At 41.0% G+C, this 23,109-nt stretch overlaps 1 protein-coding gene and 1 long non-coding RNA gene across 4 annotated transcripts in view; one reads left to right on the forward strand and one right to left on the reverse strand.

Moving 5' to 3' along the window:
* PDGFD (platelet derived growth factor D) overlaps positions 1-14,859 on the reverse strand; it is a 228,358-nt gene extending 213,499 nt beyond the window's left edge. The window contains exon 1 of one of the 2 annotated variants that reach the window (XM_077893277.1): positions 14,431-14,859. In XM_077893277.1, coding sequence (XP_077749403.1) covers positions 14,431-14,554 — 124 coding nt within the window. In that variant the 5' untranslated portion in view covers positions 14,555-14,859. The remainder of the gene's footprint in view (positions 1-14,430) is intronic. The other variant, XM_077893276.1, reaches the window with a different exon arrangement.
* Positions 14,860-14,973: 114 nt separating this feature from the next.
* On the forward strand, positions 14,974-22,722 carry LOC144311163 (uncharacterized). 2 transcript variants are annotated; one of them, XR_013376724.1, is made up of 5 exons: positions 14,974-15,229; positions 18,662-18,826; positions 21,394-21,518; positions 21,633-21,704; positions 21,959-22,722. It is a non-coding gene; the product is annotated as an uncharacterized LOC144311163 (long non-coding RNA). The 2 variants fall into 2 exon arrangements; XR_013376725.1 differs by lacking the exon at positions 14,974-15,229 and adding an exon at positions 15,278-15,551.
* Positions 22,723-23,109: the final 387 nt, after the last annotated feature.

The following is a 23,109-nucleotide window of genomic DNA, read 5'->3' on the forward strand; positions in this document are numbered from 1 at the left end:
GAATGTACAAACAAATACACATGAGCCAACAAAACTATGAATGACACAATATGGGTTAAGAGAGAATTTTAAGAATTAATGAAACTATAATGAACGAGGAACATTGTCCTTTTGATCATGTCAGGGCTTAATCTTGAGCTGGAAAAACAGATGAGAGTTGAAGCCAGGATTTTCTAAAATATTGATATGGAACAAGGGCAAAAGTAAGGCTTGTTGTACTAGAGAATTCCCATAGGCAGAGATCTAAATGCACCATTAAATTGACAATACAGATTTCCTGGCTAGTGAAACGTATAAGTGATTAGAAAACTGAGCTCAACAAATAGTTCAACTATTCATCTTTCACATTGAAAGCTCTGTCATACTCTCTACTAGTTTCCCGTAGGCACTGTAACAAATTACCGCAGGCTGGCTGGCCTAAAACAACACACATTTATTCTCTTACAGTTCTAGAGGCCAGACATCTGAGATCAGTGCCACAACCCAAAATCAAGGTGTTGGCAGGGTCATGCTCCCTCTCTGGATGCTCTACGGAAGAATCCATCGTGTCTCTCCTGTCTTCTGGCGGTTCCTGGCCACATGATTCTGCTCTCTGCCTCTGTGGTCACAATGCCCTTCTCTGCCTATGTCACAACTCCCTCAGTCTCTCTCCTATAAGGACACTTGCAATCGCATCAGGGCCCACATCAGATGATCCCTGCATCTCAAAATCCCTAGCTAAATCACACCTACAAAGTCTTTGCCATAGAAAGCATCATTTAGAGATGCCAGATTTAGGACATGCAACCTAATTGAGGTTGCAAGTCATCAGCAGAAGACAAACTCCAACACATAGTTTTCCAATCTGCCCTAATGCATTCACTAAAAATGGTCATTTTCATATGCCACTCTGCAATCTTTATTAAAGCTGGATGGACGTAACCAAAAGTTTTTATACAGCAATTCTGTGCTTTTACATGCCCTTAACCACCTACTGCCCTCACCTTGGGAACAAGCTGCAGGTTTCATGTCCCTGTGCTTCCACAGGCTCACCGCTCTTCCCGTGTCTCCTCAAGGTCCCATAAACAATAGTAACCTGAGAGGATGACTTCTCACTTCCAATGCGATACTAATACTTTTGTCCCCCTAAATAACTTACTTTTGATAAACACCTGGCAAGTGATGAGGAGTCTCCAGGGACCTTTTGCAAGTCTGAAGTGGCCAACTAGCTGGTTTTGTGCTCAAAAGAAACTGGTCAGCTAATGGCTGTGCACACACAAATGTCATTCAGAAAATAATTTTCAACTAATCGATGTTTCTAAATTCTATTTTCATGAATTTTAGGCATGCACGCAAACTGGATATGTAAATGGCACAGAACAATACAACAGTCATATAACTGATTCAACTATTTTAATTATATCCACAATTAATTGATATCACATAGACTAGAATGGTTGTATATTAATGACAGATTACCATTATTGTCCTTTTTTTTTTCCACTGTCTTTGAAAAATTTGAAATTTCCCTAGTTTAACTCACATTCCCAGGAGAGGGAGTAAAAAAAATATGACACAGAAAGCTGTCTTTTTTCTACTGCCATCCAGTGGTCAAGTAATCACATTACATATTACATAGTAAAAAGTTAATAATTAAGCATTAAAAAGTTAATGCTAAATGAGCCCACACTTTTTGCTTTTGTGGTTCAGGAATATTTAGGCTAACATCTAAATACGTAAAAGAGAAAATCAATAACGTATGACTCCCAGTTCTACAATGAAAAGTTACTTTTCTGCTTGAATTTTAATTAATAGAATAGTGATAACCAATGAGGGAGTTGTTTTTCAACCTTTGAAGAATACTGTGCTCCATTACAGCTTTACCAGTATCATTTTTTTCTGAACTAAATATAGGAGATGATTTATGGTTACAATTTGGTCAACAGGACTGATTCTTCAGACAAAAAGCCTAGGACACATAACGGTGGCACTCAGATGGACACTGCCTTGTCTGTGCTTATTCACAGACATACTGTATCTCTTTAGCCAAAGTATAAGCTTTGAGAGAGTAGAGACTGTGCCTGGAGCTCACCTGTTTCTACCTCAGTAGGTCATCCAGAGCCTTGCATGCAGGCAGCTCTCAAACATCTGCTGAGTGAATGAGTAGTGTTCATGTTTATTGGAATTGGGTTTGGTGAAAAGCATTAATCTACAGAATTGAATCAAAACAATACAAAGCCACGGTAGTTCTTCTCAGGGTATTTAAATAATCCCCCATATGCTGTATTCATTTTTTAAATATTTTATTTATTTATTCACGAGAGAGAGAGAGAGAGAGAGAGAGAGAAGCAGGCTCCATGCCAGGAGCCTGACGTGGGACTTGATCCTGGGGCTCCAGGACCACGCCCTGGGCTGAAGGTGGCGCTAAACCACTGAGCCACCTGGGCTGCCCCATATGCTGTATTCAAAGTGAATTCCAAATAGCTCTTGCTTCATTCTTCTTTTTTTTTTAAATTAACAACTCTATAAAAATCCTTTAATTCCATACTTATTCATCCATGAAACTTTTGTTTTTATAGGAAATACATATATTTTTTATTCCATTTGATGGCAACTGTCTTGTTTAATCCTCAGTAAAATAACATGTGGGTTACACATGCTCTCTCTATATACACAGAATAGAGATGGATTAATCTTTCTTAATGTTCATTAATCATCCACATTGAACCTGAAGACTTGTTTCCTGATCCTTAATTTATTTTTACCTCTTTCTTCTGAACTTTTATTAAGTAGTAGGAATTTCGTGCAAAAGTACTCAAATATTAATACTGGAAAAGAAATGTATCCCTAAAAGGAGTCACTGTAGTCAAGCATATGTGTCGAGGTTTTTTGCAGGGGGGAGATAAATTCACACACTTCATTGATCTCGGTCCAAAGTGAACTCCCAGATGTCATGCTTATGGCTAGGCAGCAGTCTAAAAATCTGTGTAATCTTGGCATTATCCACAAAGTCTTACTGAAACGTAACTCTTCACACCAACCACTGTCGCTGAGGTTTGGAGAGCTCTTTGCCATGTGGCCAGTACTCCAGAAATACCAGGTTTTATTATCATACACCCGCAACCCTGAAATCATGTACTTGAAAAGGATGATAATATAATGTTGACTCATCATGTTCACTGTGTATGTATTTCATGTGAATAGTGTGTCTCTCCCACCTTCCTGCCTCGAGATTCCATCTGCATGGGTGCTGCACAGGCTCCCTCTCCATGGCCTTCCCTCCTTTTTTTTTTTTTTTTCCTTCCCTCCTTCTATTGCGTAACCTGTTCTATGGTATAACAGTCCCCCAGAAAATGAACAGAAACCTGTCACCTTGATTCCAAGTTTAAATACCCTTTCCCCCATCCCTTCATAGTCTGCTGTGGGAGGGCCCATGTGGTTCAATGAGGGGCACAAAGAGACACTTTTGTGATTGATTTACTGATTCCTCAAACTTTTTTTTTTAAGATTATTTATTTATTTATTCATTCATTCATAAGAGACACAGAGAGGGAGAGAGGCAGAGAGACAGGCAGAGGGAGAAGCAGGCTCCATGCAAGGAGCCTGACATGGGACTCCATCCTTTGTCTCCAGGATCACGCCCTGGGCTGAAGGCAGCGCTAAACTGCTGAGCCACCCAGGCTGCCCTGATTCCTCAAACTTTACTGAGCTTCTCCTATGTGCCAGACAATGAGGATGCTTGGCTGTATTAAATACAGCAAGTATGCTCATATCAGACAATTTCAGATATGAAAATAAATGAGTACCATCACAGGCTTTGTGATGGAAATGTGAGATAAATAAAGGAGTAGCCAATTCTCCCCAGGGAGGGTTGGAATCAGGAAAGTCTGCAAAGAGTGATGCAGGCCCCCTGACAGAACTCACCCACCTTTCATGGGAACACAACTGCACTGCATCCAAATGAATTAACAAGGATTAATACTCAAGGCATTCACCACAGGATGAATAAGCTAATATTTTTTAAAAAACTAATTATTTCACTCTCAGGCCTCTAAATTGGAGACTGTACTTTAAGCACCAGGGGATCGGCCAGTGGGATCGGCCAATGGAAACCTCAGGGTTCAGTGAAGAGGTAGACACAGTAAACGTATATTTTATAGGTCTTCAATATGTAAGTAGCAGTTGACAGTATGGACAAAGCTAAGATCTTCCAGAGATTAACAGTGAGAAAAGTGAGACAATAAGGCTGAAGTCAGAGTCTTAAAAAATATACCTGTATTTACAGGGCAGATAGTAGGGTGAAGACCTAGCCAAGGGACAAAAAGAAAGATATGAGTGCTCAATGATTAAAAAAAAAAAATCTATGTCTGTGTTCAATGTCATATTTCCATAGCCATATATACCCTTCTATTTAAAACATTTTAAGTTTATATATATATATATTATAATGTATTTATACATATCTTCCCCAAAATATTGTAATTGTAGAACTTACTAGGTTATAATATATTTTTTATATTTTTTATCTTTGGATGCTCTTTCTGTATTATCAAAATCTCTACTACATTCTAATATCTTTGCTGCTTCTTTCATTATTCATAGTGGTTACAGGGGGAATAGCACATAAAATACACTTTTAAGGCCTTCTCTAATCTTGCTCCTTCAAAGAACCTAAAACAAGTACTGTGGTAGTTCTGGTTTTATTTCTATCACCATTTCAAACCTGGCATTTAGGAGCAGTTAAGGCACAGGAGAGGCGGGGTCAAGCAGAGGGAAGACAAGACTAGCCCATCTCAGAGAAGGTGAGGAAGCACAATGACGTCACCCAGAGTAGTTTAGTGGAGGCCTGGAGTGACTTCATGTCACAGTGGATAAGGCAGTGAGCTGTGGTGAGATCACACATGCTTATACGATGATAAAATAGAAAAATAGTAAAATGGCCTGTGTACATTGTGGGAGGGTTCAAGGAAACCTGATCATGTTGGCTGAGGAGGTAGAACCAATAAAAAGGGAAAATTTAAGGACAAAAGAGTAGTAAACTGTGGGTTTAGGTCATGGCACTGAAGGAGTCGTGGATTCGTGCACAGGAGAGACACCCTGACCACAAACACGATGGACCGGAACAGAATCTGACTTGTAAGAGCACTGTCGCTTCCCTGGTCCTGATAGCAGGTTTAAACAGTGACTGTTGTTTAGCAACTACAGCACTTATTAGAGCATAAGCTGTGTTCATTTAAACCAGTTAGATGATGCAGACACAGATATAGACATATACATCCATTTACCTATCCATCCATCCATCTACCTATCCATCTATCTATCCATCCACCTACAGATTCATCCACCCACCCACCTACCCATCCACCCACCCATCTGTCCATCTATCCATCCATCTATCCAACATGGCATGAACTGATGTTAATCTAAGTAATTCCAATTCTGTAATTATGTAGTTGCTTTTATTTTCTTGCAAAAGAACTAGATTTTGCACTAGGATCAGCCCATCATTTCCACCTAAGAATCCTGACCCCAATATGGTCTAATCCAAAGTGTCCACAAAATCCCTCTTCACCTCCCTCTTGACAAACACAAATCTATTAGTTACCACCAAAATAATGACAACATGTTTATTATTATACAGGCTATAAACATTGTGTTCCACAAAGTTTTCACAGAAATGCCAATTTTCTGGTTAAGATTCATATATACTTAAGGTCGTACCACTTTCAGTTTAGGGTACCGACAAACCCACTAAGCACATAATCTTAGAAAGAAAGAAAGAGAGAGCAAGGTAGCGTGCTTGAGAGAGGAAGTGGTGGGAGAGGCAGAGGGAGAGGGAGAGAGAGAATCCCAAGTAGACTCCCTGCTGGGCATGAAGCCTGTTTCAGGGCTCAACTTCATGATTCTGAGATCATGACCTGAGCAGAAATCAAGATCTGGATACCCAACCGACTGAGCCACCCAGGTGCCTTTATTGAGGACATAATTTTAAGAATCAGCAATGTCACTGGGCTAGTATAGTAATCTCCTAATGATATGTTACCAAATACCTGAGACTGAATGGCTTTTACACAACAGAGGTTTATTCCTCACAGTTCTAGAGGCTGAGAAGTCCAAGATCAAGGCGTCAGCAGATCCAGTATCTTTCTGCTGTGTCCTCATGTGGCAGAAAGGGTGATGGACAGCCATGGTGTCCCTTGTATAAGGGCGCTCATGCCATTAGCAACCTCCCAAAGGCTCCACCTATAATAGCATCTCATTGGGAGGTAGGATTTCAATGTATGAACTCTGGGGGCACACAGACAGTCCTTTGCAGGTTGGAACATTCTGGTCTTATTCAATAAGAAGCCCAACCCAGCGACACTTGCTTAGGTCTTATGGATGCTTTCCAAGGCACAGAAAGACAAAGAGGCAGAAAAACTATTAGCTGTCAGATCTCCGTACCAACAGCATGCATAGTTCTAACCCATCTTGTTCTCTATTCTACTGTCATACTCCTATTCCGCTGTGGGTGTGAACACCACACAAACAGGGGCTGGAACTTACATGGAATATAGAAGTAAATGGTCTTTCAGTTCTATCCCATGAACTTATGAACTCATTTATAAACTCTGCAACAATGACTTTGGCTTTGAAGTGGGCTTCTTGCATACTGACTGGTTCATTCAGTTGCATTTTACACAGCAGAGGTTGCTGAATAGTTAACGTCTGTAAAAGCGGACTGTTGCTGGGGCGCCTGGGGGCTCAGTAAGTTGAGCTTCCAACTCTTGATTTCTGCTCAGGTCATGATCTCAGGGTCCCTACGTCGGTTCCACACTCAGGGGAGATCTGGTTTGAGATTTCCTCTCTCCCTCTTTTCTCTCCCCCACCCCACTCATGAATTCTCTCTCTAAAATAAAGAAATTAATCGTTAAAAACTCAAAGTGGGCTGTGGCTATATTGCTTACTGAATGTCTCAGTGAGATGAGGAACTTATTGGGTCTGAAATGACTTGTTTGAAACTAACAGCGTGTGATTCAGCAGGCCCAGCAGCTTTCATGAAGCTCCTTCAGCCCCAAGAAGGCATGCTGGCCTCCAAATTCCAGAAATCAAGAATCCTAAGATACAAGATTCTAAATCATGCCTGGCTCACGTGTGCAGGCAAAGTGCTAAAAACCTGTCTTCATAAACACTCTACAAAAAACAGTGCTCAAATAAAAAATCTAAAATCATTATTCATCATTCCTCGTATGAAAGACTCTTATGCTTGTACCAGGTGCTTCCACAGACACCCTATCTCCCAATTATACAAAAACCACTAACCTGCACACAGCACAAAACACAAAAAAGCACAGTATTAATCCATCAATATTAAAGCTAATATATTGATGTCTGCATACCATCCACGGTGCAGAGCAAAGATACATTATTATATGCATCATCAGTGCTTGTGTAAATAAGGCATACTTCATTTTTATGTTGAAAAAATCATTGGAAGAAAATATTTCTTCCTGTACCTGCACTTGTGCACTTTAGTGTCTCGTGGGCTTATTCCTTTATTTATGACTTACATTTGGTTCTGGAAAACTGTGTGAGGAGAGAGAACATTTTTTGCCACAGTATTTGTCTTGGATTCTTTCTTTTTTGCTATTATGTATTATCCCCCTGTACCTTTTTGCCAAAACTGTTCTTCACATAGAAGTTATTGTAAAAATGTTCCCTTTTAAATCGCTTTAATTCTGAAATACAGAAGTTTAAGATACCTTAAAATGTTGTAAACACACCAAACAGGTTGCTATCCCTAGTTACATGATCTTAATGTGACGTCAGGTTCAGTGAGCACAATCTAGTATCTGGGGTGCAGAGCTACAGGGGTTCAGCCAGGGAGAGGGGATTTCAGTGAGGTCCCAGGGCACTGGCCCCTTACATCTAGGAAAATCAGTCACATCCGCCACCATCAATTTGAAAACCAAATGGTCCAGTGTTTGTCCCACAGGCAGTGGAGGCTCCTGATCACAGCACTGGCCTGGCTGACTGCTCAGGAACACTGGCACCCAGTATCAAACACAGCACAGGCCCCGTCTTTCTCCAAACTAATTCTTTCAGTGGCTTCTCACTGTCCTATGAATAATGGCCAGACTCCCTAACATTCCTTCCCAGAGCTTTAATTAGTGGACATGTGATGGCTATGTTCTCATCTCCTAACCTTGGCAAGGGCTGCCTCCCACTGGCAAACTCTACCCTCTTTCCTCATTGTGCACAGCTTCTAACTCCTACTCATCCTTCTTTCCCAAGGTTAGACATCACTTTCTCCAGGAAGCCTTCCCCAATCCTTCAAATCGAGATTATGTGCCCCCTGTGAATTCCCACACCCCTGTGCATTTCCTCCATGAAAGCAACAATCTCATGGCACTGTGCCTTCACACTTTTCTATCCACAAAATAATCCTTTTTAAATAAACATCTTCTGATGGATTCAAATATGTGAAGTAGAAATGTAGAGATGAACATGGAACAGTTATTCTGCTGAGGAAGGGGTGGAGAGCCTGAGGTAAAGTGTATTTGGCTTCCCCGTTCCATGTGTTATGACCACGATGGTCCTTCTGGTGAATCCTGGGACTTACTGGACTTACTGGACTACCTCTGAAAGACAGCTGTAATACACTGGCACTGAATATGTATTTGTCCATATTGTCCAGGAGATGACAGGCTGTAAGAAGGCAGGAACCGTGCACGTCTTATTCATGATGTGCTAGATAACTGAACACAGCACAGCAAAGATAGATAACTGGCAAAGATTAGAGAGACAATAATTGCGAAAAAATGAATAAGTTACAGTGGGGGCAGCAGCAGAGCTCAGGACAAAGGACGATTTGTACATTCGTCTTCAACCTTTCATGTTTAGAGAACAGTCCACATCAGGTGAGGGGCAAATTAAATGAGATGTTAAAAAGAAGCGGGAGGACTGACGTGATTCCCTTCCACCTGCAGCCATCAGACTCGTTTGTGAGAGACCAGATCAGGACCCGAACGACATGGCATGGATGAGCTAGAAGCAGCCACATCTGTCTCGCCTAAAAGATGTTCTTGTTTTAATAGAGGAAGAATTTTATTAAGATGCTCAGGAAGTATCTTTTTAGGCTAATCAGATCAATTCAGCCAGGAAAATTGAAGAGTAGTTCCAGAAGGAGACGATGTGCATTATGACTCAGCTCTCAAGGACAGGGAGATAAATACACACATCCGTCCAGACTCAGAATGATGGGCTGAGACCTGTGTGACAGCATGCTTATCACTGCTCATTAGAGGTCAGTGACTCTGGGGACGCTGCTCCACTGGTTGACCCTATCATTCCCAAACAATAAAGTTTTGCTCTCATCCCCTGAAAGGGAAAATCCCATAGACAAAAAAATCAATGTCATTATTGTAACTCACAATCTAGTGGCATTTCCTCCTACAGAGTATGTCTACCTGTGTAAACTCGCCTCTCTAGAAGAACCTATATAAAATACTATAACCTATGGCAACAAGTCAAAGCCATGTTACGTTTAAAATATTTAGTCATCACTATGCTCTATGAGATTATGAAACTTTAATATCCTTTGAGTCGAATAGAAAATATAAACACAGAAAATAAGATCTGACACTAAACTGATTCTTAGCTTTCAGACACTTTAAAAATTATTTATTTGTTGCAAATAATGCTGCAATTTAGAGAATATATATCCAATATATATAAGTGCATATAAAGGATATCGTATGTCAGTGTTACTTCAAAAAAAGCTAGGGATGATCCTGGAGTCCCAGGATTGGGTCCCACATCTGACTTCCTGCATGGAGCCCACTTCTCCCTCTGCCTCTCTCTCTCTCTGAGTCTCTCATGAATAAATAAATAAAATCTTAAGAAAAAAAAAAAAAGCAAATGGGGCACCTGGGTGGCTCAGTGGTTGAGCCTCTGCCCTCAGCTCAGGGTGTGATCCCGGGGTCCTGGGACTGAGTCCCCTATCAGGCTCCCCACAGGGAGCCTGCTTCTCCCTCTGCTTGTCTCTACCTTTCTCTCTCTGTGTCTCTCATGAATAAATAAATAAAATCTTTTAAAAAGTGTTAAAAAAACAACAAAAAAGTAAATAAAACCTAGTAATTTGTTTACATTGTCTTCTGTTTTGTTGCCTTCCCTAAAAGATCTAATCTTTATATTGAAATCAATATGCTGCCATAATTTTTAAAAAAGATTTTATTTATTTATTCATAAGAGACACACAGAGAGAGAGAGAGAGAGAGAGAGAGAGAGAGAGGCAGAGACACAGGCAGAGGGAGAAGCAGGCTCCATGCAGGGAGCCTGATGTGGGACTCGATCCCGGGACTCCAGGATAAGGCCCTGGGCTGAAGGCAGTACTAAACCGCTGAGTCACCTGGGCTGCCCAATATGCTGCCATCATTGATGACAACAGAAACCCAGTGTCTAAGAAACAAGTAGACTCCTTAAAGATCTAAGACCACAATTAGTAAAACTGCTGTTCTATCACTAGAGAGTGATGATGTAACAGACAATTCAAGTTTGGCATGTTAAACAAACAAACTCCATTAAATTCAGAATCATTTCCCAACAGCACCTGAAAGCAACAGAAAAAACAACAAAAGGTCAAGACAGTGAAGAGTGCATCTCTATCCTTAACCACTCCCTCCAATGGGAAGTTCTATCTAGTTATATTCTAAAATAAGTAAGGAATACTGTCAGTTAATTGGTACCTTTCTACTTCTTGATCCACACTCTGAGCAACACCAGTTGTGACCATTTATTACAAAAGCACCAACTTTGCGGGCACCAAAATAAGAATATGTTGACTCTGCTGCTAAATTAAGACTTTCTCTGTGCTAAGAGGCAGATCAGGAATGGGCATCAAAAGGAAATCAGTTTAAGGATAACAAATATGATACAAGGAAGTGTAAATATTCAATTAAGTTTTGCAAACTATTATACTTTAATCCCTTATTAGCTGTAGACTCTGGTTTCCTCCTACAGACAGGGACCAAATTCTACCATCACTGGGTCACCTTTAGCCATTCTGCAGGTGCTGGGATGGGGTCTGCACGTACCCCCTTTACAATGAGAACACGTTGTGATGGAGAGTTCTGAAAGGCCAGGAGACAGTGGCAGACCAGCCTCCCACACTGAGTAGAAGGAGGTTATCATTTATCAACTCTAACACTTCCATATCCTTTCTAGTACTCCAGCTATCTGGAGTTATCAGGTACAAGTAGAAAGCTTCTGTGTGTGTCAGGCTGGACAGGATCCAACACATGTCATGCCCAAGAAAGGATGCCTGCCCTGTCTGTTCTCATCCTGACTCCAGCATTAGGTAGCAGCTAACTGCATTAGCGGGAACACTTCGCTGGCCCTCATCTGTGAATGAAGACAGTTCCATCATTAGATATCTGTTTCTAAAACCACCATTCAAGGGTCATGGCTAATTCTTTGTTGTGACTCCCTACCACTTGTAATCTGAGGCCCAGGTCTTCGAAGGCCCCTAAATTAATGTTTGGAAACTTTCACCTTCTCTATTTCTCCTTAGTACATTCCATGCCTTGTCCTCCCCAGACTTACTTGCAGTCTTACCCTGATAGTCAAAAGAGCAAGACTATTATCTTCCTTAACAAAGGAACTTTGGGGGAACAGTTCAAAATGTCTGGAATCAGAACAAGAGTTTTAATTTGTTATTACTTTCTCTCATCAGCCCAACTGTTGTGATTAAGATTTTCCGAATGATGTTTAGACTTTTTCAAAGATCCTTTATTCTTACTTCCTCACCAAAACCCTATGGCAGTGTTTCTCAACTTTTTTTTTTTTTTCATTGTCATCAATCCTCCCTTCAAGAGCCTGTTTAGACTTTCTTTCCTTTTTTTTTTTTTTAAAGATTTTATTTATTTATTCATGAGAGACACAGAGGAAGCAAAAGAGGCAGAGACACAGGCAGAGGGAGAAGCAGGCTCCATGCAGGGAGCCTGATGTGGGACTCGATCCTGGGTCTCCAGGATCAGGCCCTGGGCTGAATGAAGGTGGTACTAAACCTCTGAGCCACCCGGGCTGCCCCTCCTTTAAAAAAAAAAAAAAAAAGATTTTAGTTATTTATTCGTGACAGACAGAGAGAGAGAGAGAGTGTGGCAGAGACATAGGCAGAGGGAGAAGCAGGCTCCATGTAGGGGGCCTGATGTGGGACTCGATCCTGGAACCCCAGGATCAATGGCTGAGCCACCCAGGCATCCCTAGAGTTTCTTTCCTAATCATATCCCCACCCTATGAAATGTTAACACTGCAGATACACTATCTATCTCTTTATACATACTGACCCTTTGGACAACCACAAACCATTGTAGTATTTAAGATCCTTTTCACCCTCTAAGATCTTATTTTGCTGCTTTGGGGCAATTTTGTCTCTCTTTGAGAATGAATGCTTTGTAACACTTGAGAATAGGATGCCTTTGAAAATTTCCCAAACTAATAATCCACTATGAGCATTAACTTTTTTTACTCTGTATATAACAATTTTTCTTAGTCTAACTTTTACCCCTCCTATTTTTGTTTGCAAAATGAGACTGACATTTAGGAAAGTGTTGAGCAATCCAAATTAATCAAAATGTGTGTGCATGTGTGTGCTGTTAGTAATTGCAAAACAGCTTTAACTAAAATATGTATAAATTGATCCAGGGTAGTTTTCAAAATTTTGATAAAATAAAGCATTTATCATATAGACTAGATAGATGTATAGAGTTTAAACGATGAAAACTAAAAGGAGAGTGTCCTTTTTAAAAAAAAAAAAAAAAAAAATATGAGCTGCCTGACTTGGTTTTAGTTGGAATCTTGGGTTACCAGGCAATGGTTACATACTTTTCGTTTTCTGTCCTTGACATCTTGTAACTGATACTTGAGAGGCTAAGGATTACAAAATTATGGCTATGAAGTCATGCAAATTATACATGGCATTTTACTCTACACAGCTAAGAGGGCATATAAAGTGCAAACGTTAACAAATGTAAAAACTCAACCAGGAGAAGATGGTCTCTGGTAGAAACATTAATGAGGGAAGCAAAACTATAAAAGTTTGGTCTTGAGCCTACACCTTTTTTTAAGTCTTAGCAAGGAAATTCTATGTTTGAACTAAGATGTAGGGCAATCCACTGCTGGAATATTTTACATAAAAACACTGTGAAAGAGTAATTCTGGAAATGTAGGGGCATCTTTTGGCCAGGAGGTAACTCTAAGGCTTCTCTGTGTCCCCTCCACACAACCACACCTCTTCCTATGACTGGCACACACTGAGGTCTGTAGTGTACTTGACACCAGAAAATACAGTTTTTTGTTGTTGTTTCATAGTTCAAAAGTCTTTCAGTAAAGTCTGAATAAAGGGCAAACCAAGAGAGAAACTGATAAGGGAATAAAATGTACAGTACGAATTTATGGGACAACACGGATTGCCAACTCAAACAGTGAAGCCATTAGGAAGAGCTTGGCGAACTCCTTAGAGGCTGTAGTAGAACTTTCAGCAGACAGAAGGACAGAAAGACATTACTAATGAAGGAAAAAACAGAAATCTATGGGTCAGCCCAAGCAGATGGCAGAAGCAGCTTCCCACGACTGGCAATATTAGTTGTCGTGGAGAATAAAGGAGATCAACTTCAGATCTTGACCGAAGCGAAGCCCAGAAAGTAGATAAGCTCCATTTAAGTCTCTGGGCCCACTGACCCAGGTGTCCTCCGGAGTAGAGGAAAACAAGCAAGCCTGCCTGGGACGTTGCTTAGGTCTGCTGTCCGGACAGCTCTGTTGCTGCAACAGCTGGAAAGCCTCCTGTGCCCTGCGCACCGGAACGGAGAGCCCAAGAGCGGCCCCCGGGGGGTCCTGCCGCAACCCCAGTGTCCCAGGCTCCCCGGCCCTGACCTCGCGGGCCACAGCTCCCGGCCCCCGCCCCCCGCCCCCGTGGGAAATCCCTTTTGCGGGCAGTAAGGGCAGCCCCCGCGCACCAACATCTCCTCCACATAACATGGGAGTTCTCCGTCCCTTCCAGACCCGGCTGCAGGGCATCCCTCCCTGACCCCCTACTGACACGGCGACCACAAATCCCCCAGGGAAAGCCGGCCTCGAGGCTCTCCGCCTCCCACAAGCGCCCACCCACCCGAGTTGCAGCCCTGCAGGTCGAGAGCCCCCCGCGGGGCGCGCAGGCGGCCACTCCGGGAGCCCCGGACCCGGCGGCGAGACGCTGGGCTCGGGGGCTCGGGGGACCTGGCGGGGCCGCCCCGGCCACCCGCCCACCTGCTCCGCCGCCCGCAGCCCGGACCCGGAGCGGGGCCCGCACGACACCCCCGGCCCCCGCTTCACCGGGTTGCTGTGAAAAAGTTTCCTAACAGAAAGAAGCAAAGATGACAGCAAACAAAAGCCCTGCCTTTCTCTTGGATTCAAGCGAGCCTGCCCGCCGCTCACCATCTCGCCGGAGGCTGGCGTTGCGCAGGGCTTTGACGGATGCGCTCTGCGGGGCCGCGGCCGCGTCCCGATAGCTGCAAAAGTTGGCGCAGACCAGAGTGTAGACGAGGCCGAGCGGGCGCATTGGGTCGGCGACCCGGGGACCCCAGGGTCTGCGCGGGAAGAGCAGGGGCCGCGGCCGGACGCCGCCTGTGCCCAGCGGAGGCGGGGGCCGCACTTCCTGCCCGACGGCCGGGCCGTGTGGGCGCCGCCTCCCCGGTGCGGCGGGAGCGAGCAGCGGCGGGACGCGCCAGGTCCACGCGGTCCGTCCCTCCCTCCCGCGGCTACACCGGCCGCTCAGGAGGCGGGGGCGGCGCGCAGACCGCGGTGGGGGGAGCCGGGCGGCCGCGCTCTCGGCCCGACCCCGGGTCCCCCAGCCGGGAAGGCGCGCTCGGCCCCGCCCCGCCCCGCCCCGCGCAGGCCGGGGGTGGGGGTGTGCGGAGGGATGCGGGGGGTGCAGGCCCCGCGGGGGGGGCGGGGGTGAGGGGTGCGGGGGCCGGGAGGGGGACCTGGCTCTCCCCACCTGCCCCGGGGTCAGCCCTGCTCGGTCCGCCAGCGGGACAATCAGGAGACCGGGAAGCCGGAATCCCAGCACTTTTCCCCAAGTGGCGGGCAGAGCTCCCAACGTGGTTGGGGGGCGGTTAGGGATGGGGCCTGGAGTTGGAAGTTAGCAGGAACCACAATCCGATTCTGCTTTCACAGGATGTCACCAGGTGAGCAAGCGAGGCAGTGCTGGACTCTGAGCTGCACGGGAGCTCCGGTGAGTGTGACCTTAGCCAAGTCAAGGTTATTCCACGGGGGTGGGGGGAGGGGGGAACAGCAGGTCCTCCTTCTAGGGCCCCCGTGTGGTGAAGTGCGCTAGAAATGGTCGAGGGTGCTCCTGAATGCCCACCCAGCCCTGCACAGTAGAGGGGGCTAGAGGTCAGGGTGAGGTTGGACAGGAGCACGCGTTACACTCTGTCACTTCAAGGTCCGTAGCACCAGGTCCTCGGGCCTCCCTTCTCTCTATATCTGGGAGCTCAGAGGTGCAGAGGAACTGACTGGATTCTAGGAAGTTCTGCGTCATGCATCTGTCTGCCCGGGTAAGAACTATATTTGGAACAGGAGTAGGCCTCGGGCTCTGTTGCTTACTAGCCTTGTCACCTTGAGTTAAGCACCTGACCTCTAGAACCTCAGTGTCTTTACTTAGAAAAGAGAGGGTGGGGGGCATATTTAGTTTGTATGGTTGTGGAGAGAATTATATGAAATAATTTTAGTATTTAACTTTGTAGCTGAATTAAAATCCAAATTTACACAATCTCTCAGCGGCTCATTGATGAGACCTAGAAGAAGCGTTTACTGGTCTCCTTTAGGCCTTTCCACCCCCTGAAAGTCTGGGGTGTGAAAAGTAAGTGATATCTGGAAGACAGCTGGAAGCAGCTGAGAAGAGTAGGAAGTTCAGGGAGGGAGACCTCCAACACCGACTAGGGTAACTGTGTTCTTTCCACATATGCCGAGATTCATGTGGTTCATCTCCTGATATTCTGTCTGAAATACGGTCTCACAAACTGCAAATTTCAAGACCAGCATGATCACCTTTTCTATTAAGACTTTATTTTTTTCAGAGAAGTTTTAGTTTCACAGCAAAATTGAATGGAAAGTACAAAGATTTCCCATTTGCACTTGCCCCAACACAGCCTCTACCATTATCAACCAGGGCCTACTACAGTGGTGTATTTGTTATAATTGATGAACATACACTGACACATCATAATCACCCAAAGCTTACATTATGGTACACAGTTGGTTACATATGTTACACGTAAAGGCTACATTATGGTTCATTCTTAGTGTTGTACATTCTATGGTTTGTAAAAATATGTAATCACACATATTCATCAGTATGATGTCATATGGACTTTTACTGCTCTATAAATCCTGTTTCTCCAGCTTTATTTTTTCCATAAATAGAATGGAATACACTAGCTTTGAGATTTAACTATCAAAGTTCATGGCAGATACTAACATTGTTTTATATTTTTTTTGTTTTGTTTTAAACACACATCCATAGGGGACATAAAAGATATTTCTATGGAGCATGATCAAAAAAGTTTGAAAGTCACTAGAAAAAAGGCTGATCACCTTTTTTTTTTTCTAAAGAATTTAATATTTATTCATGAGAGACACAGAGAGGCAGAGACACAGACAGAGGGAGAAGCAGGCTCCATGCAGAGAGCCCAATGTGGGACTCGATCCCAGCACTCTGGGATCATGCCCTGAGCCAAAGGCTCAGGCTCAACTGCTGAGCCACCTAGGTGTCCCAAAAGGCTGTTCGCCTTGTCTCAAAATATAATCAATCCCTTTAAGAGGCATGAAGGAGAGGCGTAAAACTTGGGTTTGCATTCATTTACTTGTTCAACAGGTTTTAATTAAGCAATAGATTTTCCCTTTGCCATGCCCTAGTCTAAAACCCCAGGGGATAATATACTGAACATGAGAGAAAGGTATCTAATCCCTTGGAGCTTACATTCTAATGAAAAGGAGATCATAAACAAGTAAGGATACACGGATAGATAGATAACATATATGTAGATATATGTTGTATATGAGAAAAGAGTCAGAAACTGATGAGGTAGGAATGAGTTACTAATTAAAATATACCATTTTTTAAAAGTGGTTGAAAACGCTTATTAAATTTCAGACCTAGCTCCTGAAATGAGGATATATGAAAAAATGAAAAAAAAAAGTACAAGTGGTGTATGTTGTGACCAGCATCAAAATGCTAAAGAGGATTATTTATCTAAATATATAAAATATTGAATTTAAAGCAGTCAAAATAGTGTTGCCCAAGATACTAACACTGTGTACTGTGTAAAGGCATTGTAAATTCATAATGCCAAAATTTTAGCTGAGAATAGTAAAGGATGTCACATGGAATCTGCATTTTCTTGATTTTTAATGTCAGTAAATACCAAAATCAATGATAAAACCAAAAAACTAGGGAGCTGTGCCTCATCAACTCTTCCGAATCTGGTTTTCAGTATTACTTAATAATTAATTCTTACAAATTAAGTTGGTTACACCAACTAATGTATCATTGTACACAGAATAGGCCCTTAATAAAGATATATTGACAGTCTGAGAAAGGTCTGGTATCAAAATAAAAGAAACGATGATTCAATTTACTTCTTACCTGTATCTTAAACTAACTTAGCAAAACATAGAATTTGACACTACATTTTTAAATGCTGATAAGCCAGTTAAAAGAACATGAGCCAACACAATGAATCAGATTTATAAATATTTATTAATATTCAGGATAAAATAAATTAACTATTCTATATTTAGCCATTGTTCCGTGACATTCATATAATTGATATTTCTACTGTTTAGAAAAAAATTTAAATATGAGAGTAATTTATAATAGATCCATGCAAAGTGGCATTTATCTCAAACACATATTCTTAGCAGTGATGATTTGCTGAAAGGGTAGGTTAGGATGTGACACCATTTTTTTCATATACTCTCTTCCTTACATAAATAGAACACAAGAATGGTGTTTTCCACTACATTTTCAAATATGCTTGGCTTCTTTCACAAACTCATAAAAGCCACGGTGGAAAAGGAATGAAACGGGGCATGTCTCATTTCTGCAAGCGGCTCATACCAATTTTATTTTTTTAAACTAGACTTCTTCCAGTTTTAACTTCAAACTCAGTGCAGGAACTCTCTCTTGAGTATAGTATTTAGATTATGAAGCCTGCTCTCTTCAAAGAGGACATCCCTGGATTAGTCATCTTCAACTCACTGATCTCAGAAAAAGCAGAACACTCTGACATAAAATCCTAATTTTGCTCTGCTGATGGACTACTGATCTTTGGAAGTATTGCGCTTCTATGGGACATAGATCTGTTTCTGTAAAATGGGAGTGTTACACTAGATGACCTTCAAGATTTCTTTTGGAAATCTATTTTGTTTGATTTGTAAAATCTCGCTATCTCCCTCCTTCCCTCCCTCTCTCTCTCTTAACCCTGGTCTATATATATAGCTTTATCAAGCTCAAATGCATTTTAAAAGTTGTTAGAAATTTTGAGTATATCCACAAATAAAAGTTTTCTACAAACTTTAATGAGCTGATATTTGAAATTTTGATAACTAACATATGCAGTATTCCCATGCTTATTAACTGTGATTTCACTATTGGCTTTTTCAGTTACCAGTGGACAACCAAGGTCTGAAGCCTACAGATGGTTATTCTGATGACTCTTTGGAAGGCCAGTAGTATCCCTAGTTTTACATCACAGTTACTCACGCACCTAACCTCCCATGAGCTCATCACATAGGTACTTTAGCATTTCATATACTCACAAGAAGAAAGGTGAGTCCAGTAAGATACTTTGAGAGAGAGAGAGAGAGAGACTACATTCTCATAACTTTTATTACAGTATATGATTATTATACTTCTATTTTATTATCATTGTTGTTAATCTCTCACTGTGCCTCATTTATAATTAAACTTTATGGTAGATATGTACGTATAGGAAGAACATGGTATTCATAGGGTTTAGGGCTGTCTGCAGCTCCAGGCACCCGCTGGGGTTCTTGGCACATATCCCTTGTGGATAACGAGGAATAACTACTGTAACAAACTAACTCAAAGTTTGGCTTATCATCTAATATTAATAGTTACTTTTGTTTTCAGAATTATATTTTCTTTAAGGAGATCAGTGATTCTAATGTATAAAAACATAGAGAGAAAAAAAAACATAGAGAGCAGGAATATGTTTAGTGATGGGGATAACTGAGGAAATGAACTACAGTTGATTAATATTATGACACATTCAGAAAGGAGACAAAATAAACTCCAGTGCTTTACAACAGCAACATGATTTTGACCTATAATTTGGCTCAGAAAAACTGGATTAAACTCAGTTGATTTTTGTAATTGAATAAAAGATAATGTTTGAATATTTGGTGCCAAAAAATGAAATTAAATATTCATAAGATGACAAACCATGGTGAATTTTTTAAATAGTTCCAAATGATTTGAAAGACCTAGAATACCGACATGTTTACAGAATATTTTATATCAAGGATGTGCAAAATATGCCATTAAATTTTGTTGACTCATCGACAAGAAGCACATCATTTTTTAACCCATTGAATTACTGTCTTTTTAACAATTAAATTTTCCTTTTATTAAATTATCATGTTTTTAACTGACTCATTTGCTACATGTATCATATTTATCCTTATATCTCCATTATTATTATTACCAGTAAAAAATAATGTAGAAAGCCTTTTTAAGCACCTTTTCCTAAAAGTGTTATATTCTCTGTGTTTAAGAAGAGAGGAAATGACTGAAATTATGGCTGTTAGGAGGGCTAAAGCTTACTGATTTATTTAGTGTCTTTCAAAATACTATTATTTATTCCTCTTTTTAATTATTGGTGAGGGAGCCCATGCTGAGCATTGCCCTTCCTCAACAGACCATGCATGGCACTAAATCCCTTCTTGTTAAGCACTTTTCTTTAAAATTATACTTGCAATGGCACGTATTAGATGTATAGCAAAAAAGTACAATACAGTTGATAGGTTTTACTTGATATCTACTTGACGGGCTCATATCCAAGCCTATTTCTATTTTCTGGGTCCTAACTTGAAGAAAATTATATATATAGTAATAAAATCATAAGCCCTGGTGTGTTCAATTTACACTATACTCTACTCTGTCCATAACATGTATTATGTTTTTTTTAAGATTTTATTTATTTATTCATGATAGACACACACACACACACAGAGAGAGGCAGAGACACAGAGACACAGAGACACAGGCAGAAAGAGAAGCAGGCCCCCTGCAGGGAGCCCGACACGGGACTCGATCCCGGGACTCCAGGATTCTGCCCTGGGCCAAAGGCAAGCGCTCAACCACTGAGCCACCCAGGGATCCCCCCATAACATGTATAGACAATCAGCAAGTATTGTCTAGATTCCTACATAGCAATGTCAGATACAATTTATCCAGCTATGTCCTGACATATTTTGAACACTAACTTCCAGATTTGATCTTTAATAACTGGTTGTGGTGAGACTATCAGCTTGACTTTTTGACAACGAACAGATCCAGTCAATCAAGTATTTTGTTCTGTCAAGCATTAGTTTTCTTTTACTTCATTGAATTAACCAGTGATTCAGCTTAATAGAGTGAGTCATTGAGTTATATGACTATCATGGAAAAGAATCCCTACATCTATAATTTTTCTTGAGCTTAGTTATATGTTTTATTTCCATTTTTCCATTCCTGAGCTGCATTATCTAAATTTAAGGTTTCCAAGATGAGTATGTTGCATATTTTGCAGAAATACTTATGTAATTGATCTGGGATGTCTGCCAGTCTCCTTTAGAATGCTGCACTTTTCTCTTTATAAGGTGGGCTTATATCCAGTGAACTGTCATATTTTGAGTTCTCCTCATACCTTGCCATTGCTTGAGCAAAAAATTGGTATTCAGGTCCCTTTCCTTGAGTGAGAATTTTAGTTCAATCAAGAAAGTATTTCCCCATATTTATGTCCCTTGGAATTCCATATTGTACATTTATTCTTTTCCTTTGAGCCCATTTTGAATTTATTAATGACAGTATTTAAAACCTGAATGAATATTTAACCCTTAATAATGATCACCTTTTCTTAGCCAACTAATTTCACCATGTGGATGTGTGATTCCCCTCTATTAGGGAGTTGCTTTTGAGGATTTGAGGCCGAGGCCATCTTTTGTGTTCTAAAATCTTAGTTATCTTTTTTGACATCCCTCATTATATATTTTCTATTAAAGAAAGCAACGTTGCACTATGGAAGAGAAAAAAGTACTGAAAGTGTTGCATAAAATGAATAAAAAAGTTTATTCATTATTATTATTATTATTATTATTATTATTTATTTTGAGAGAGAGAAAGCATGTGAGCAGGGCGAGGACAGAGAGAGAAAGAGAATCTCAAGTGGACTCCATGCTCAAGAGATCCCATGACCCTGAGATCATGACCTGAGACAACATCAAAAGTCTGGCACTGAGTAAGCCACCCAACCACCCTACAGCTTACTTTTAATAAGCTAACCTGTGGTGGAAATAAATCATGAGGCACTGATTCTGATTTTTCTCTCTGATTTTTTTTTTTCTCTTTGGAGACCACATGGAAGTTGTTTCCTGAGTAAAGCCATGAATTGTCCCTCATTTGAAAACTTTAAACTTCAACCAAGGTGAGACTGTTTTGACCATAGGTAGACACTATTCACTATTCTTATCAGCATAATTTTACAAATATTTTTTTCAATATTTTATTCTGATTAACTAAAGAATCCTGAAATGACCCTGAAGTATAACCGAATGTGGCATCTTTGTAAGGCAATGACATGTTTCACAATTGCATTTTTCACCTTTGAGCTGAGGCTACTATGAAAGCTATGAAAAGCCACCAGTAGTTCAAGTGTTTTATTGGCCCTTTCTGTTTCAGAGCTGGCTGAGGTGAAACTCCAGACCTCTGAGGAGAGTTCGAAGGAATCAGCAATCTTGTTGACTTAATGCAGCACAATCAATGAGATGCAATCTCACCAATGGGCTGGACAAGGTCAGGGATGATAAAAGTGTGACAAAGAAAGGATGTGGGAGACCATAGGAAAGAAGCAGGTCATTTCAAGGGAACAAAGGCAAATTAAAAAATCTGTCCAATTTATTGTTCCTTAAATGACTTGGCTTTAAAATCTGCCTGTGCACCATATATAAACTAATGTGCATAAGGACGGATGAAGCCACAGGAATAGCAAAGTATGTGTGCAGGGACCCTGTCCTCATGATTATGAAGATAAAAGTGTGAGAATAGGAATGGAGGGAGAGCTGGGGTAGAGGTGAAGGGTGCAGAGAGACAGAGAGATTATCTGTATGTACTTGAAGACCTATTATATGGAAGAATAAATAAATAATCCCTGCTTTGTAGAACTAGGGACATTCCAATTAATAGTATGTTTAAAAAATGCAAAAAAAAAAAAAACCTAATTTGACCTGTCTAAAAATAGAGTGAATTATTATATCTTAGGAGAAAAGTCGTTGTTGTTTAATTTACTAAAAGCATTAATGTGGGGTCTGTGTACACAACAGGAACATTAAAAATGAAGTTATTTCACTAAGGAGAAGTTTTGAAAGGCCTTAGAAGTTTTTTCCCAACTGTAGGATGTTGTACTCTTGTGGTTATATCTCCCTCAAGATTATTTAGTTTTTTTAAAAAAAAAAAAAAAAAAAAAAAGATTATTTAGTTTTTGAACAATAATCCTATCATATGCAGCACAGCTGGGAATTTTTAATAGTTCTATTTCAGGTCATTTTCAAATGTTTTTCTTATTAGGAGTGTGTCTAGACCCCCATGAAACACAGCAGCATTCTTAATATGGTCCTAAGGCATATCCAGGATGGTGTTAAATTGAGAATAAAACATATGCAAATGAATTGTGTTAATTTGACCAACATCTTGAATAGTGTGATGACCATGCATATATATTTCTCTAATTCATTAAAGTTGGTATAATCATTTTTTCTAGGACAATATTAATTTTACTAGGCTTGAAAAGTTGTTGAATTCACTTTGGAAGCCAAACATAGCTGCAGAAAATA

The sequence above is a fragment of the Canis aureus genome, chromosome 3 (assembly GCF_053574225.1).
Source record: "Canis aureus isolate CA01 chromosome 3, VMU_Caureus_v.1.0, whole genome shotgun sequence".
Taxonomy (NCBI): domain Eukaryota; kingdom Metazoa; phylum Chordata; class Mammalia; order Carnivora; family Canidae; genus Canis; species Canis aureus.